This window comes from Ptychodera flava, chromosome 14 (genome assembly GCF_041260155.1).
Source record: "Ptychodera flava strain L36383 chromosome 14, AS_Pfla_20210202, whole genome shotgun sequence".
NCBI lineage: Eukaryota > Metazoa > Hemichordata > Enteropneusta > Ptychoderidae > Ptychodera > Ptychodera flava.
The window spans coordinates 5,687,647-5,702,052 of NC_091941.1; the positions used below are offsets into that span (position 1 = coordinate 5,687,647).

At 38.7% G+C, this 14,406-nt stretch overlaps 1 protein-coding gene across 1 annotated transcript; it reads right to left on the minus strand.

Annotated features, from left to right (window-relative positions):
- Window positions 1-4,498: 4,498 nt before the first annotated feature.
- LOC139149068 (zinc finger C2HC domain-containing protein 1C-like) lies at window positions 4,499-11,607 on the minus strand. The gene is made up of 3 exons (XM_070720592.1): window positions 11,383-11,607; window positions 8,980-10,565; window positions 4,499-6,473 (listed from the first exon to the last, which is right to left on the minus strand). Exons 2-3 carry the CDS (start codon window positions 10,510-10,512, stop codon window positions 6,225-6,227), a joined length of 1,782 nt encoding a protein of 593 aa, XP_070576693.1. The 5' UTR covers window positions 10,513-10,565; window positions 11,383-11,607; the 3' UTR covers window positions 4,499-6,224.
- Between the last annotated feature and the right edge of the window lie 2,799 nt (window positions 11,608-14,406).

Below are 14,406 nucleotides of genomic sequence, written 5' to 3' on the forward strand. Positions count from 1 at the left end.
CATTCAATTTCAAGGTGATGAAATGGCAGACGACGTATATAACAATGAATTCTGTATGGCAACGAAATGACCTTGTGTGCCCTCTCCGTGTCGATGAACTCGGATTTTTTGGTATGTGTTGTTGGTATGTGTTGTTCGTGTTTCAGGTATGAAGTTCCAAAGACTCATATCAGTTTGCCAAACCAAAATAAAACGATCGAACTTCATACGAAGGCCAGCAGAACTGCATTACTTACAATATTCTTGAAAAAAAATTCTTTTCGTAAAAACCATTTTCTTTTTGTGAAAAAAAAATTCTTTTTGTAAAATCAATTTTCTTCGTGTTAAAACCAATTTGTTCACTCACGGTCCCTCCACAAAAGAGGGACCGTGGAGGGACCGTGGTTCACTAAGCAAATATGTGTGCAGCCGTGCCGCATTCTGTCCAGATCCGCCTGATCAGCGCTGCAATAGACCAATTAGTCCGTTGTTATCTGTCCATGCTTAGTCAAACCTCTGTTGCCAGAAGTGTTTGTTGGTCTTTCTCTAGACTTGCTCCAAATCTGTGGGCATATAGGTATCAAAACATAATATATTGAAAGACTGAACAATCAGTAGACAGTCGCGCTAAGTGATAGGCTGTTGCGTAGATCGTGGGATCAACTCCTTGGCCAGCCAGTAACCCAGCTGCCAATAAAAGCCAAGCGACTGGGGCTATGGGGGCAAGTCTTGTCTTTCCTAGCAACCATGGTTGGTCAAACAGAAGTTGTCAGTTTCCAGGCTATAGACCACTGTCGTGTGTTGCCAGGACACATTCATCAGCTGACACTTCACAGACTTTACACACGTTTTCTGCAAGCGTGGGGGAACTATTAAAGCCCCAGTATTTGTAACTTTTAACAATTTTTTTCATATTTTTGATTAAAATGACATCCTCAATATGTGAAAGTAGACCATAATTAATACTGAATCGCATGGTTTGCATGCCCAGCCCGCCTCACGATTAACAGTAAAAGGAGTGAAAATGACTTCTTGTCCGGACCAGAAGTCAGCTTTGTTGACACACGAAACGAAACGTAATCACACCACCGCGCATGCTCAACCACATCTACGCAAGTTTTACTGTGGCGTCCGTAGAAACCATACGCTCTTCGAAAAGGTCTGGTCCATCGAAACTGGAGACTCAGCTAAAAACGCGCGAAAGTTGGGTGAAATACCGGAAAGATATAAATATGTAAGTGTTTACAGATTGTTCCGACTATAGTGAGCCGTGCAAACAAACGTCTTGAACAGCTAAACTAACGACGGAGGCAGTCGATTGTAAGCTTCATGCAAGGCACTGCACGTTGTGACCGATGGTACGGAGATCAAGTTTGCTGAATGAATTGAGAGAGAAAAACATATATGAATAAAAATTCAACACTTCACCATTGTAATCATTGAACTAGTCGTTTCTTCCATAATGGAGTATAATAAAAACTTCGTTGAAAATAAATGACGGGACTGATTCTGCTCCGTCTACTCAAACGAAGTTTTGTGTATACGGCCAGGCTACTCTGCAGGCAACACAGCCTATCAACTTCGCATATCGTTGCCGTACGGCGTAATTGAAAACGCTCAGAAAGGAAAAATTATATCTTGAATGCAGTACACAGTCTTACTTATTAAATTTAAAAATATTTTAAAATAATATCGAACGTAACGGGTATCTAATCCTCACAAGGACTACAGTAGTACAACAAGTATCGGCTAGCTGCGATGCGATTGAGCTCCAGGCATTGTAAGCTTAGAAGTTCGAACACAAGAGAGATCCCGGCCTCACTTCAAAGTCGTCCCCTGCGCACCGGCCCGACAGCAAACTAACCTCTTGGTTTGATTCTGTTGTTTATATAGTTTTGTATAAATTCATGATACATATATCTGACTTTCACAACTGTACAATTTGCTCAGGACTGTGAGTTTGGCTGTAGTCTACAGACGATCGGAGGGAGCTGAGGCAGGCCCCAAATTCGCATGGACAATGCCCGGGACAATTATAGACGCAGCTCGATGAGAAAGTCATTCACATAAACCTAAATGAAGTGATCAATACAAAACTTTTAAACATCACTGGTTCTGAAAATTTATGATCAACGGTTCTGACCTACGGATTTTACACTGCGACGTTGTTTTTTGTGTGTTTGGCCGGCTACTAGTCCTGTAAGGCTGTACTACATGGAGGTAGTAGACTGTACAAGTGCAGCGGGGCCGGGCCGAGATTGGTATGGGCCTGCAGCAAGGTAAAGTTGACAGCGTCCATTGCAGAATGCCCGCGTGTTATCCTTTCTCGTTTGGGAGGAAATTTACCGCTGTATTCAGAATGCCTTTTTAACCAGTATAAAAAGCTCAGTAACTGATGCATCAAGAGCCAAGAGTCTGTAAATTTCTTAGCAGTAGCTCCATTGCTTTTTTCTAAATTTTCGCTGAGATACGGCAGTGCGTGTACTGGTCCCGATCGTTCTGACTCGGGCGTGCACAGCTGTTTGGGAGCCGTCATTATTTACGATCTTGGGGGTCAGAGAAGTTACATTAGAAACTCCGAAATTTGAGTCACACCCCAGCCAACCATGATGACTTTGAGTAACCCCCTCTCTAACAGAAAGTTTGGCTTACCTGAGCCCATGTAACAATATGTAGATATAAAAGCTCACCTATTAAATAAGCAGTCTCCGACCATATAGTATTGTTAAATTTGGATGGGTAGCATGTCACTATGGTATGGTTAAATGTCCAAATGATTGTTGAACTCAAGTCAAATAAAACATAGTACATTTCTATGATAATATAAAGGATGAATTCACAACAGTTCAGTTTTGTCCTAGATCCTGTGCACTTATAGTGATATCTGTCGAGAACATTTCTCAATGACCCAGCCTCTCCTTCCAACCCTGGTAACGACTGCAGAAAACTACTGTGTGACATCATCATCACCACTGTTGATCCTCATCTTTAATGTCGCTGGTGCCATTGCGTACATGAACAACGATATCATTCTCATCGTCAATATCTTCTCTTTCATAATAAGTATTGCTATTAGTAGCAGCTACTTGTAGTTTTTTTGCCTTGCTTCATCTACTTGATATTTATTTGTACTGTTAGAGTATTTATTTTCTTTTTATTTAATATGTATCAGAGTAATATATATACCGGTATAATCATCTAATCATTATGTCATTGAGGACAGAGTAAGACAAAGAAAAACCATTTTGAGCACCCCCTTATAACTTTCAATTTTGAATGACCCCCAGGTCGTAAATACTGACGGTTCCCTTACTTGCTGCCAAAGGCCATCGCGTTCACTGCATTCAACAGCCTACCATACATTGCCAAACTATGTTGCTTCGATTTCGCAATCACCTTGCCGCTAAAGCGACAATCAGCTGAAATTTATTACTTCAAGTTACTCAATTTTGATAGCTATTTGCCTACAGAAGTGAGCCAAGTGTATATAGTGTCGTCTTGATTTTATCGGTACCCGGAGTTCTGAGTGACCAACTGCAGGGTGCGCATCGGTGCACTGCCGACTGCAGTTTGAATAATCCGTATATAACGCACACGGTACCAGAATAGAATGTTAGCCTCCTCTGTCAAAGTTCTGTATCCTCTGAAACACAGTAGCAGTACGTATTTGAACGGAGAAGAACAAAATAAAACCATTCGCAGGTCATTCAGCCGGCGACCATGGGCGATTACCCAGGCAGTGTGGCGTGGCATGGCAAGGCCCCAGGAATGTTGCAGGCTCGATGATGTCATCAGAATCGGCGTTCTCGATCACGTGCACAGCCTACAAGTTGTCAACAAACCCGCGCGGCAATCCAACTCGATCGGGCAATATTTAGCGTTTGTATGTCACTACAGGAGCACAAATTTGGCTTATTCCTTTACTGGACAACATTTCACGATGGATGTAAGAGAATAATATGTAATTTCGAACATAAAAAAAGGTTAAAAGTTACAAATACTTCATGAGAGCGGGTAGCCTGCAGCAATTTCCTTGTAGACCAACATGGTGTCATTAACATTTCAGAACGTGAAATTTAAAAGGAACTCTTTTGTTTTTACAACAAATTCTTTCTATATTTCGTAATGGCAACGATTTAATGGACCTTCGAAAGGGTACAAAATAAGAAAAAAAACTGTTTAATACTGTCCTTTCTTCATAGAAAACTGATAACACAGTCCGCATTAAAATGTAATAGCATTTGGTAGTGGCATCAGTTTGAAATGTTGATATGATTAAAACAAAATGTCACTTATTGTTCCGGAAGTTAATAATTTTCTTTGGTACTAGTATTCAACAATATATACAGGTCTGCATTGCATCATAGGAGCCAACACCAAAGAGAGTCACTCTAGCTATTAACTCAGTAAGAGTTCGCATGAGGTTATCAGCATTGTCATGGGGTAGGTAATGTACCTTGCGATTAGCTTGTACTTCTCACCAAAATTAGTCCATACACTTCACAGGATGACAACCAAATCAAGGTAAACTGTTTATATTTATTGATTTACTTATTGTTGATGAGTAAACAGCCACAAAATCAACGTTGCATTTCAAGTCAATTAATATTCATATTTTAATGAGCGATGACAGTCCAAGAACACTGCCTTTATTTACCTACATAGCCTCGTTTTTTCATGAACAGCTACAAGAAACATTTCTTGAGTGGACGGATACAGTTATCTTTTCTTTGACAATTAACACAGATAACCACAACTTTGACAAACTAACCAGACAGGTCAACCTTAGCATTCTCTGTATCTGAAAAACATATAATTATGCAAATGATCAAAATTTACTGCCTATTGTGGTTATATTTGTACACAGCCTGGTCAAACTTTACCATACGTGAGGGAAAAACCCCTTCTTCTGAGTTTTTCATCTTGGAAATAATGAAGGTGGCTATCAAAGGGAATACATACATTGTGTAATAATGCAAGTTGTTCTAATATCACAAATATAGCAAACCATATATTTTCAGCATGAAGTCATTTTTCTTTGTTCATGATTGCTGTCCATCATCCAAGAACGTTTTAAAACTATATAACTTGGCCTACACTCTAAATATTCTGAATTCTGGTCTGACCAGTTCTGGATTTATGCTTCATCACGGAATCAATGAGTGAATTCTTGCCTCAAGTAGGCTAGACAAATGTCCTGAGTATTGATGGTCACACTTCAAATATCCTTATCAAATCCTTACAATACTGATGATGTCAAAAATGTCTAAACAGAAACTGACCCAGATATAATGCAACATTCAATATCAAATCACAGATGACTTTTTTCTCAGGTGACACGCAAAAAAACAAACAGTGAAAATCATAAATAATCTGAACGTACTGCTGTTTTAAGGATTGCATTAATAGTGAGTTACCATCATGACACAATACTGCAAGAATGGTAAATTGCTTGTTATTTAGGGTGTTGCTCTAGTAACTCTTGAAAACTTATTAAAAACAGCTAAAAATTGAGGAAATAGCCTCTGTGATGTGAAATTGTTTGTAAGAAATCAAAAGAAAATAAAACTGCATTTAATTTGAGAATGCTTCTGGATATTGAGTTCACTGCAATGTAGATGATGATGTCATTTGTACTGTTGCATAACATTTATACAGTTCTCATGTTCTGGGAGGCATTTTTGAATAATTTCTAAACTGTTTTTTTCCGTAAAACAGTTACATAGGGGAGTCTATCACCATGTCACTTCAAATGACAACAAAGGAATGTGACTGCATTTGATTGGAGTTTGCTTGGTTGTTCACATCAGAGATAGAATCTGTGTGACAACAACTTGCAAGGTCTTTGCAAAATGCTCATCGGATCTGAGTCTTTTGCTGCAAAATTTCAAATTACTGGAGAACTTGAGGCTTTATTTGCAAATGGTATTTGTGTACAGTTGCATTTTTATGTCATAGTGATAACCTGACCCTCTTTGATCTGGCAAGCAAGACCATCTATAACAGTTATGCTCGGCAGCAAAAAGTGAATTGGAGTTGCTTTGTAGAAATAATGACCACACTGATAATGCACCATTAAAACTGTAAGCTTGTTTGTCATTGGATGAATGTATTTTGAACTATATGACACTGTCTCTCATTGGATCTTTAGAATTACCAGTAGTCAATGAAAGTTTTAAACTTATATCACTGAGTTACACCCATATTTTCAGTTCAGTATAATTTTCATCAAGATCATCTCCTCTTTATCTCCTCTTAGGAGGAGGTGGCCTGTTTTTAATGTCCTTGCATTTGGGTATATGTCTGTCGGCAGCATCAGGATTGAATCGGCGTTTACAGTAAGGGCACTGCTTGTAATCAGGGTTGACGGATGGCGGTGGTGGAGGTAGATCGGATGCCTTGCCTCCTTTGGCAATGTGATCCTGGTACATACGGGCTTGTTTGATTGACTGCTGGAAGTCCTCGTGTTTCTTTCTCCAGCTGGAAGCCTTTGGCTGTAAAGATATGAAAGCATACACGTCAGTATGCAAATTGTGATGTACACTGTGATAGAGAATTGAGATCATTGAAATAAAAGTAATATGAAATATAAGTTCTTTAAACATATGCATGAGGTCATAATTTCCATCTTTGAAAGGAAGACTACAAGTTAAAGAAATATTTGTGTAAAAGCGAGAATGATTAATTCTTTTGAAATATCTGAGATTACACTGTCATGATGTAGGTGCTTGGAATGTTGAGTGCATGGAACTACTATTATTAATAGGAAGGTTATTTCACTCAACATTGCAATTGACAATTTCCTCTCTACATTAAGCTGTTATCTCAATAGGTCACCATAGCAACAGTGTCACTTGACTTGGCACATGTTGTGTAGACTACTTCATACTTGTCAATAACTACAATTCAATAATTCAATAATAATTATCAGAAAGAACATCACTTCAGTGATATGAAGTTTGAACATCAGAATAATGAATATTACACAGGGATATGGAAACCTTGTGAAGCATAATATTGCATAGGTACATGAATGACTGATCCAGTTTAAAGGATTATCAAATATCATTGCCAACTCACACCACTGCTCTCACTAAGTACAATGGGATCCAGCCATATGAATCACTGCATTGGCTGTGATTTCTTGAGCTACCGATTGTGACTTGTTTATTAACTAAATAACAAAGGACTTTGTTCCAATGTGGTAAATCTCAAAACACAATGCAATAGTAATCCTACACCCTGGGCAGAGTTACACACTGAGTACTGGAGAGCACAGTGTCTTGGTTGTTGTAAACATGGTGAAATTTTTCACTGTATAGTTACTAAAAGCATTGCATAGAAGTAACTCCATAATCCCCTGGAGAACGGGTTACCAGGGAGCCTTTTTTGATATATAGAGGTCTTGGTATGATGCACAAAAGAAAACTATGGCAGGTGACCTGAAATGTGCGATGGGTTTTGACGTCGGTGGAGACTCAATGGTACAAATGAGATTCTGAGTGTTGCTAATCCTGAAAGCTGAAAGGCACTTTTCACACACTGCAGTATCACTTCATGAAATTCAATTCAATCACTTGATGAAATCATGCAATTCACTTCAAGTGTCAAGACTCATTGAAATCCTCATTCTTTAAAAGACAGACACCCATTATTAACTTTCTTAAAAAGCCGTACACAAGCTTAACTTATTGTCAAATAAATTACTTTCCGTGCAGGCTTTGTAAAACTTGGTTGAAGCATAGACAGATCTTCAGCTCTATTGTCTAAGGTTGAATAAAGCTGTCTGAGAAAAATGTTTCCTTTATGTATGTGTGATTTTTCTGTCATAATTTTATGTTTTCAATATAGATACATATTCTATTATTTTATGGTTTCGGACCTATGTGCGCGGTGATCATGTTACTCCACATGCACGAAAGGGCCAGTAGCTGTAACCTCGTTTGAACTGCCCAAAAAAAAATGTTGAGATATGCGGTATAAGGGATGTCAACTAAGCCTTTTCATGTGTAAAACTGCAATTACATTAATGTTGACAAGTGAATTCTTTTCCAGACTACAATTCAAATACAAATGATAAGTGTATTTTACAAAAGTAGACACTTTATTAATGCTAGAGCTAAGTAATGGTTGCTTCAACATGTTCCGTGGTGTAAAACAAGGATGTATAATTGACATGCAAATGATGCAAGACAAAAACTGTGAAAAATTATCCAAAAATATAGCCGCTAGCCCTTTAATGACTCTCAGCAAATGTACTGTAATTGGAATGTTTGCAGATGAAATAGATGTCAATGTGGCAGTTTTACCAAGTGAAAATCTATCATATCTAACAATCTATGGTTATTTGAAGAAATGTGGTTTCATGTAGCCACATCTTACCATGAAACTCACTAAATTTCACAGTGAGAAAAAATCAACTTTGTTCTGTCAATAAAATTTAAACAAACCAAATAACCACTGGCCATGTTTTATAACTCAACCGTGAGAACTTGGGCTTGTCTCAAATGAAAATTTTTGGTTGAGGTGTGTCAAAAGATTTATATTGATCTGTCTGAAAAGAGGCAAGAAATTGGTAAGATTGAGGAGACTATGCTGCATTTAAGTGTCAAAGGTATCTACTATGCAACTGATCCATTCTGCTTGTTGCATCTCTTGGGGCAACCGTTAACCCCTCCATTGTCATATACACTATGTCAAATCACAACCAATGAATGACAGCTAAGATTAACAGAGCTGTACTTTTAAGATGCGTACTTTGTAACAGAATAGTTTTAGATGTAAAGAAATCAATAATTTAATAAAACATGAAAATAATTCTATTTTTAAGTTGAATGACATGAGTAATTCAAGCTTTCATGAGGGACTGGAAGTCAAAACTTTTAAGCTGTCAAAGTACACAGATTAAGTTTAATACTCAACAGATTTATTTGCCATAGTGCTAGTGATTGATTTACGGCAAAAATATTGGATAATCCTATATTATTCATAGTAACTCACCTTTGGGCCTTCTTCTAGATGCTTTCCTTGCCTCACATATTGTGCCATTTCAGTACCCTCAGTCCTATGTTTGGTTGTGTCAAACACTTTGCGTTTCTTGTTCGTATTCTGCTTGCAAACTTTGGCATGCTTGGCTAGTCTGTCACTGTTGAATTTCCTGCCACATGAAGGGCATGGTCTGAGATCAAGATTGACCTCTGAGTCATCTTCAACAGTTTCATAAAAGTTGTCTTTCTCTCTGTTGGAATAATAATCATCCTCTTCTGGCTCTTTTGGTGGTTGTGGAGGAGGTGGCGGTCTCTTCACAGTCTTCTTTGGTTTAGGTTTTGGGTGACGGACAGGTTCAATCTTGGGTTCTTCTTCAAAGTCAACTATATATGGATCATCATCTTGTATTGCCTGTCTCTCTCTTTCCTGCCTTTCTCTCTCCATCCGCTCTTCTTCTTGTTTAGCTCGCCGTAAACGCTCTTCTCGTAGTCGCTGTTGTTGTTTCCATCTGCGTTCTTCTAACTCTCTCTCCTCCTCTGCCCGCTGCTGTTCTTCCTCCAGTTGCTGTTCCTCGATCATTTTCTGCAGCTCTAGCTCCTTCTGTCTGATTTTATTATAGATAACAGTCTGAACTTCCGATTTTGGGAGCTCCTTCCTTGGTGGCTCCTTCCTTGGTGGCTCCTTCCTTGGTGGCTCCTGATGTACATCAAAATTCTCTTCCTCCTCACTGTCTGGCAGTATGTCTTGCTTCTTTTTCAGTTTTTCCAGTCTCTTCTGCCGTTGCATGTTTTGTTCCATTTGCCATTTTTGAAAGTCACTCAGCTTGTCCTTCTGTCTGTCCCCTTTCTGTGCTTTCCTTTTCTTGTCATGCAGATTTTTCAAGGTGCTCTTTGGAGGGGGTGCATCATCATCACTGTAGGGTGGAGTGTTGTCATAGTAATTGACGGGCGACTGTTTCGTGCGGTGGTTCCTCACAAGCCGTGGTTTGCGGGATATTGGTGGTGTCGGCGTTTTGTCATTTTCATGCGAGCTCAGATCATTATTGGCATAATTTGTTGGTGCATAGCCTCTGGCTGGATTATTCCTGTGATCTAATGGTGCCAGTCGATTTGCTCTGCCAGCACTGGTCTTTCTTTGCTCCTGTTGCTGCATAACAGCCCTGTCCCTTTCCCGTTTTTTGTTCTTAAAATGCGCTGCCATCGACGGCATGGCATTGCTGTTTCCCTGTCTTTCCATCGCCCGTCGCTCTTCAAAGAAATCCCTCACAATGCCCCTTTTAGAGCTGTTCCCAGATACTTTGCGAATTGCCATCTCCTGTTGACGTTCATACATTTCTATCAACTTTGCCTCCTTCTCGCGCAGTAGTTTCTTCTGGTAGTCACTCTGGAGCATTTCAAGTTTGGAGGGTTGAGTATAGCCAGGCCTATGTCCACCCTGGCCGCCTCGCTTCGGAGTTGGTCTAGGCAGACGGGATGGAGGTGCATCCTGATTGTCGTAGTACATGTTGTACGATGAAAATGATTGTGGAAACTCAGTCTGGGCCATAAGTATAATATCAGTCACCGTCCTGGCAATGCAGATGTCCACCTTGTGCTATTCTGTAAAGAGACATCGTAATATTAGTGGAAGAGTGGACATTTCTGGTAATTAAAATCTATCAAGATAGTACTTGTATCAAGATAGTACTGTAGAAAAGAATGAAGCAAACCCATATTAAACTGTGGGTCCATAGCTGTGGTGTTTTGCAACTTTTAAACCCTCCACCACAGCTTTGATGTGGGTGTTAAAATTTTAAAAGTCAAAATCAGCCAGTAAACTGCAGGAATCCCGTCTGAAAACACCACAGCTATGGACCCACAGCTATTAAACCCATGTTGTGAGCATGTTAAATATAGGAATGCTTGTTGATAAATGAATACTGATTACTGATTACTTTTCTCCAAACATAATAGCTCGTCTTGTACTGTATGATGTGTATCCCAATAAATCATCAGTCTGGGACGGCTCCAGTGAAGGGGTATAATTATGGCTGCATATTCCTCATTTCTCTTTTCAAAAGTCACGTTAGCGATAACTTTGTTTGAACACAGTTTCATTGACTTAATTTAAATCAACAAACATTGGTTCGTTGACATTCAGTGATTAGATAGATGTGCAATCGTCCAGACAACATTATCAAATATTTCTGTGATATTGTATGTCTTATACGGCTAAGCTTTACATGATACAGAGAAATGCGAATTAGCAAAGGTTTCAACCGTAACAGTTACACCCTACAGTCTGTGAGAAAATATAACAGGATTTACCTTTAAGGGGTGAGGCATCAGATCGATCGAAGAGCATGCCACACTACTACATAAATACAGGAAAGCTGAAGTTGAACATGGTGAATGGGTCGGACTCAAGAGGACTTACCTGTGTAGGCCGGCGATTCTTGTTTAGTGGCAGCCAAATCCACAAATTCGGTTCACGAAAATACGTGATACCGTGGAATGCCTGACCTGAAGTACAAAGGCTTTATACCGGCATGTAGACGTACATAAAATGCGTGTTTAGTTGTCAGAGGTGGTGTTTCTTGGACACATCGCAATACCAATGAAAACAGATCGTTCAATCGTTCAAACAGACGGCGCGACAACACACTTTGTAAATAAAATGGTCTGTCTCCGATAGAATATAGTACCTTTCTTTCGGTGGTATTATTTGCGTAAGGGATTCATGTTATTCGATAAATACCGTTAAGGAAACAAGAAAAATAACTAGGTGAATGAAATTTGTTGGCATTTGTTTTCTAAACACTTCAGAAAAAGGTGTGAATTTTTGCGGATTGATATTTTTTCGTCGAAGTACACGTTGCTTACCAACGAATATAAACAAATTTCAGGGTCGTTGGTTGATACCATTCCTTGTCACTGTGGGGAGCGGTTTTGGTAAACCGCACACAGCTGTGTCATGATAAGGAAATTTGTGAGTCTTATTCAATTATACTTTAAATAGTTTCACGATTCATTTGTTTCGAGATTTTGGAGGAGTTTACAAAACAGGTTTTCCGCTTTAATATATTGACATAACTGCTTCACTGAAGTATCGTCAAAATAACAATGAAATCTTCCGGTCATCTGAGGTCGAAAACGAGCCATGGCTTGCCCAATGAGGGCGCTTCTCTTCTCCGTGCTGCCGTCTCAACTTGGACAGGAAAGCCTTCCCTTTCTGCAGTGTAGACAACTATGCCAAGTAATTCATACACGTTCATTGATTTAATTAAGTATTGCTGGCCAGAAAGAAAGCTAAACCTCATCCAATACCAAAACTGTTATAATACAATTGTGATATAAATATCATATTTTCTTAGACTATGATATTTTAGATTCCTTGTTCAAATGTGCATGATGAGGGATAATGAAAGTGGGCACAGTTTTACTCGTTTAGAGGGAAGCACAGTCGCCTGTTTTCTAAAATTCCACTCTGTGCCAACCCGCCCCATAGACGCGTGTATATAGGCCTGTTCTTCTCAGGCGTATATATACATCTATGGGGCAGTGCAGAGTGGAAATTTAGGAAACAGGCGACTGAGGAGGGAAGCCACTAATTAGCACACATAATGAAAGTGGGGGACAGAGTTTTATTCGTCTATGACAGTGAACTTCACCTGGCAGGCTAGTTGACATGACATCAGTATACTCTGGACTCCCAAATGGGAAATAGAAGAGCTGGCACTGTATAAAATGAGTGAATCATTTGATATCTCAGTTAAAAATTGGAGGGCACCCTGGAATAAGATCCAAGCATATTTTTTACCACTGCCATCTTATTAGATCCCACTCATAATTCTGCTTTGAAATGATTATTTCTGGTTGAGAATCAAGGATAAAATTTGACGCATGACTTTCAAAGCTATTCACAACTAGACTACTTCGTTTAAGTGATCTGCTCCAGCCTTGTTCAACATGCCAACTCATTCTCCCCATTCTTCCAATAAGAAACTTTTAAAATCAACAACCTACGGACATATCACGTATGGTGGATGTGTCTTTTCAATTGCTGCACCTAAGCTATAGAACTCACTAGGACTGGATATAAGAGAGTCTGCAAGTTTGCAAACTTTAGAAGGAAAACTGAAAAACTCATCTATTCAACAGAAAGCATACAGTGTAGCTTATAAGATGGAATGTGCCTCGTGGACAGATGTTACATGTACTCTCAAACTTTTTTACAATTCTTTTGCTCGATCTACTACTTGTGGGGCTTGTCTTAAAGCTCTTGGAGGAAGAAAAATTTTACTTTCTTTATTATCAGAAATTTGAAAGTTTTATATCCTCATAGAATTAACACAGGGATGGCAGCCATTTTGAATTTTAAATATCAGTAAACGTTAGGTAATTTGTTTTAGTACCAAACTTTGACCCCTGTCTTTTATTCTGGATTTAGTAAGAGAATAGTAGATGATGAATACTGATGATATCTTGAGGATAACATTATGGAAAGTAGGTTGATTCAGTGTCGATTACATGATTCAATTTCAAAACAATTAATGCTTTTCACTACTGTCACTTGACTTGATAATCTTGTGCACTCTTTTCAGAAACGGTTTGTTTGACTTTTCATAAAGTTTACGCGAAAGAAGTGTGTCACTCATGATGTCTTCCTTCAAATATGCCAGACAAACTGTCAAATTGTGCGACAAATGATACAGAAATGTAGACTTAGTACAAAAGTGATGTATTGATGATTGCAATGTTGACTTAATATTCAGAGCAACTTTCACAAATGTAATAAACAGAAAAGAAAAAATAATGCTCCATTTTAAAGTACGTAGTCTGTGAATAAAGTAACTTGGCAGTGAATAGTAAGACATTTTTTTAAGTAGATACATGTATACATGAATAAGTAACATGGATGAAAGAATGTACAGAAACGAATGATATTTTTGAAATTAGTTTGAGTGTAACTGGAATAAATCCTTTATGAGAAAAAGATTTGACCATTCCATAAAAGTGTTGTTCCTTTTGGCAAAAACTTCTGGAAATAAGATAGGAAGGTCAAGAGCTTTTCATGTTGTTTGGTATACAGCAGAAAGGGAAGAGATCATTTTACAAGATATCTCTCTTTGAGTAGGAATTTCCAATTATGCAGCAAAACTAATTACTGCTTGAGATGGTTTGAAATGGGGAAGGTTTAGTCTAGGTAACAATTTGTGTTTTCTTGGCCTGTTTTGACACTGAAGAATGTAAACTTGCAACGTACTGGTATTTGTGCAACTTCCATGCCACAGACTTTACTGAGTTGTTACTTTCTTTGAGAAAACACACTTTTATAGACTCTAATAGACTCAATACAAACTCTTTGTCAGACTTGGAGTCAACTGGGCCACATCTTCTGTCCTGTAGAAATCAATTCTGGTCCGGGAATAGCGTAAATACAAGCATACTCCCCAACACA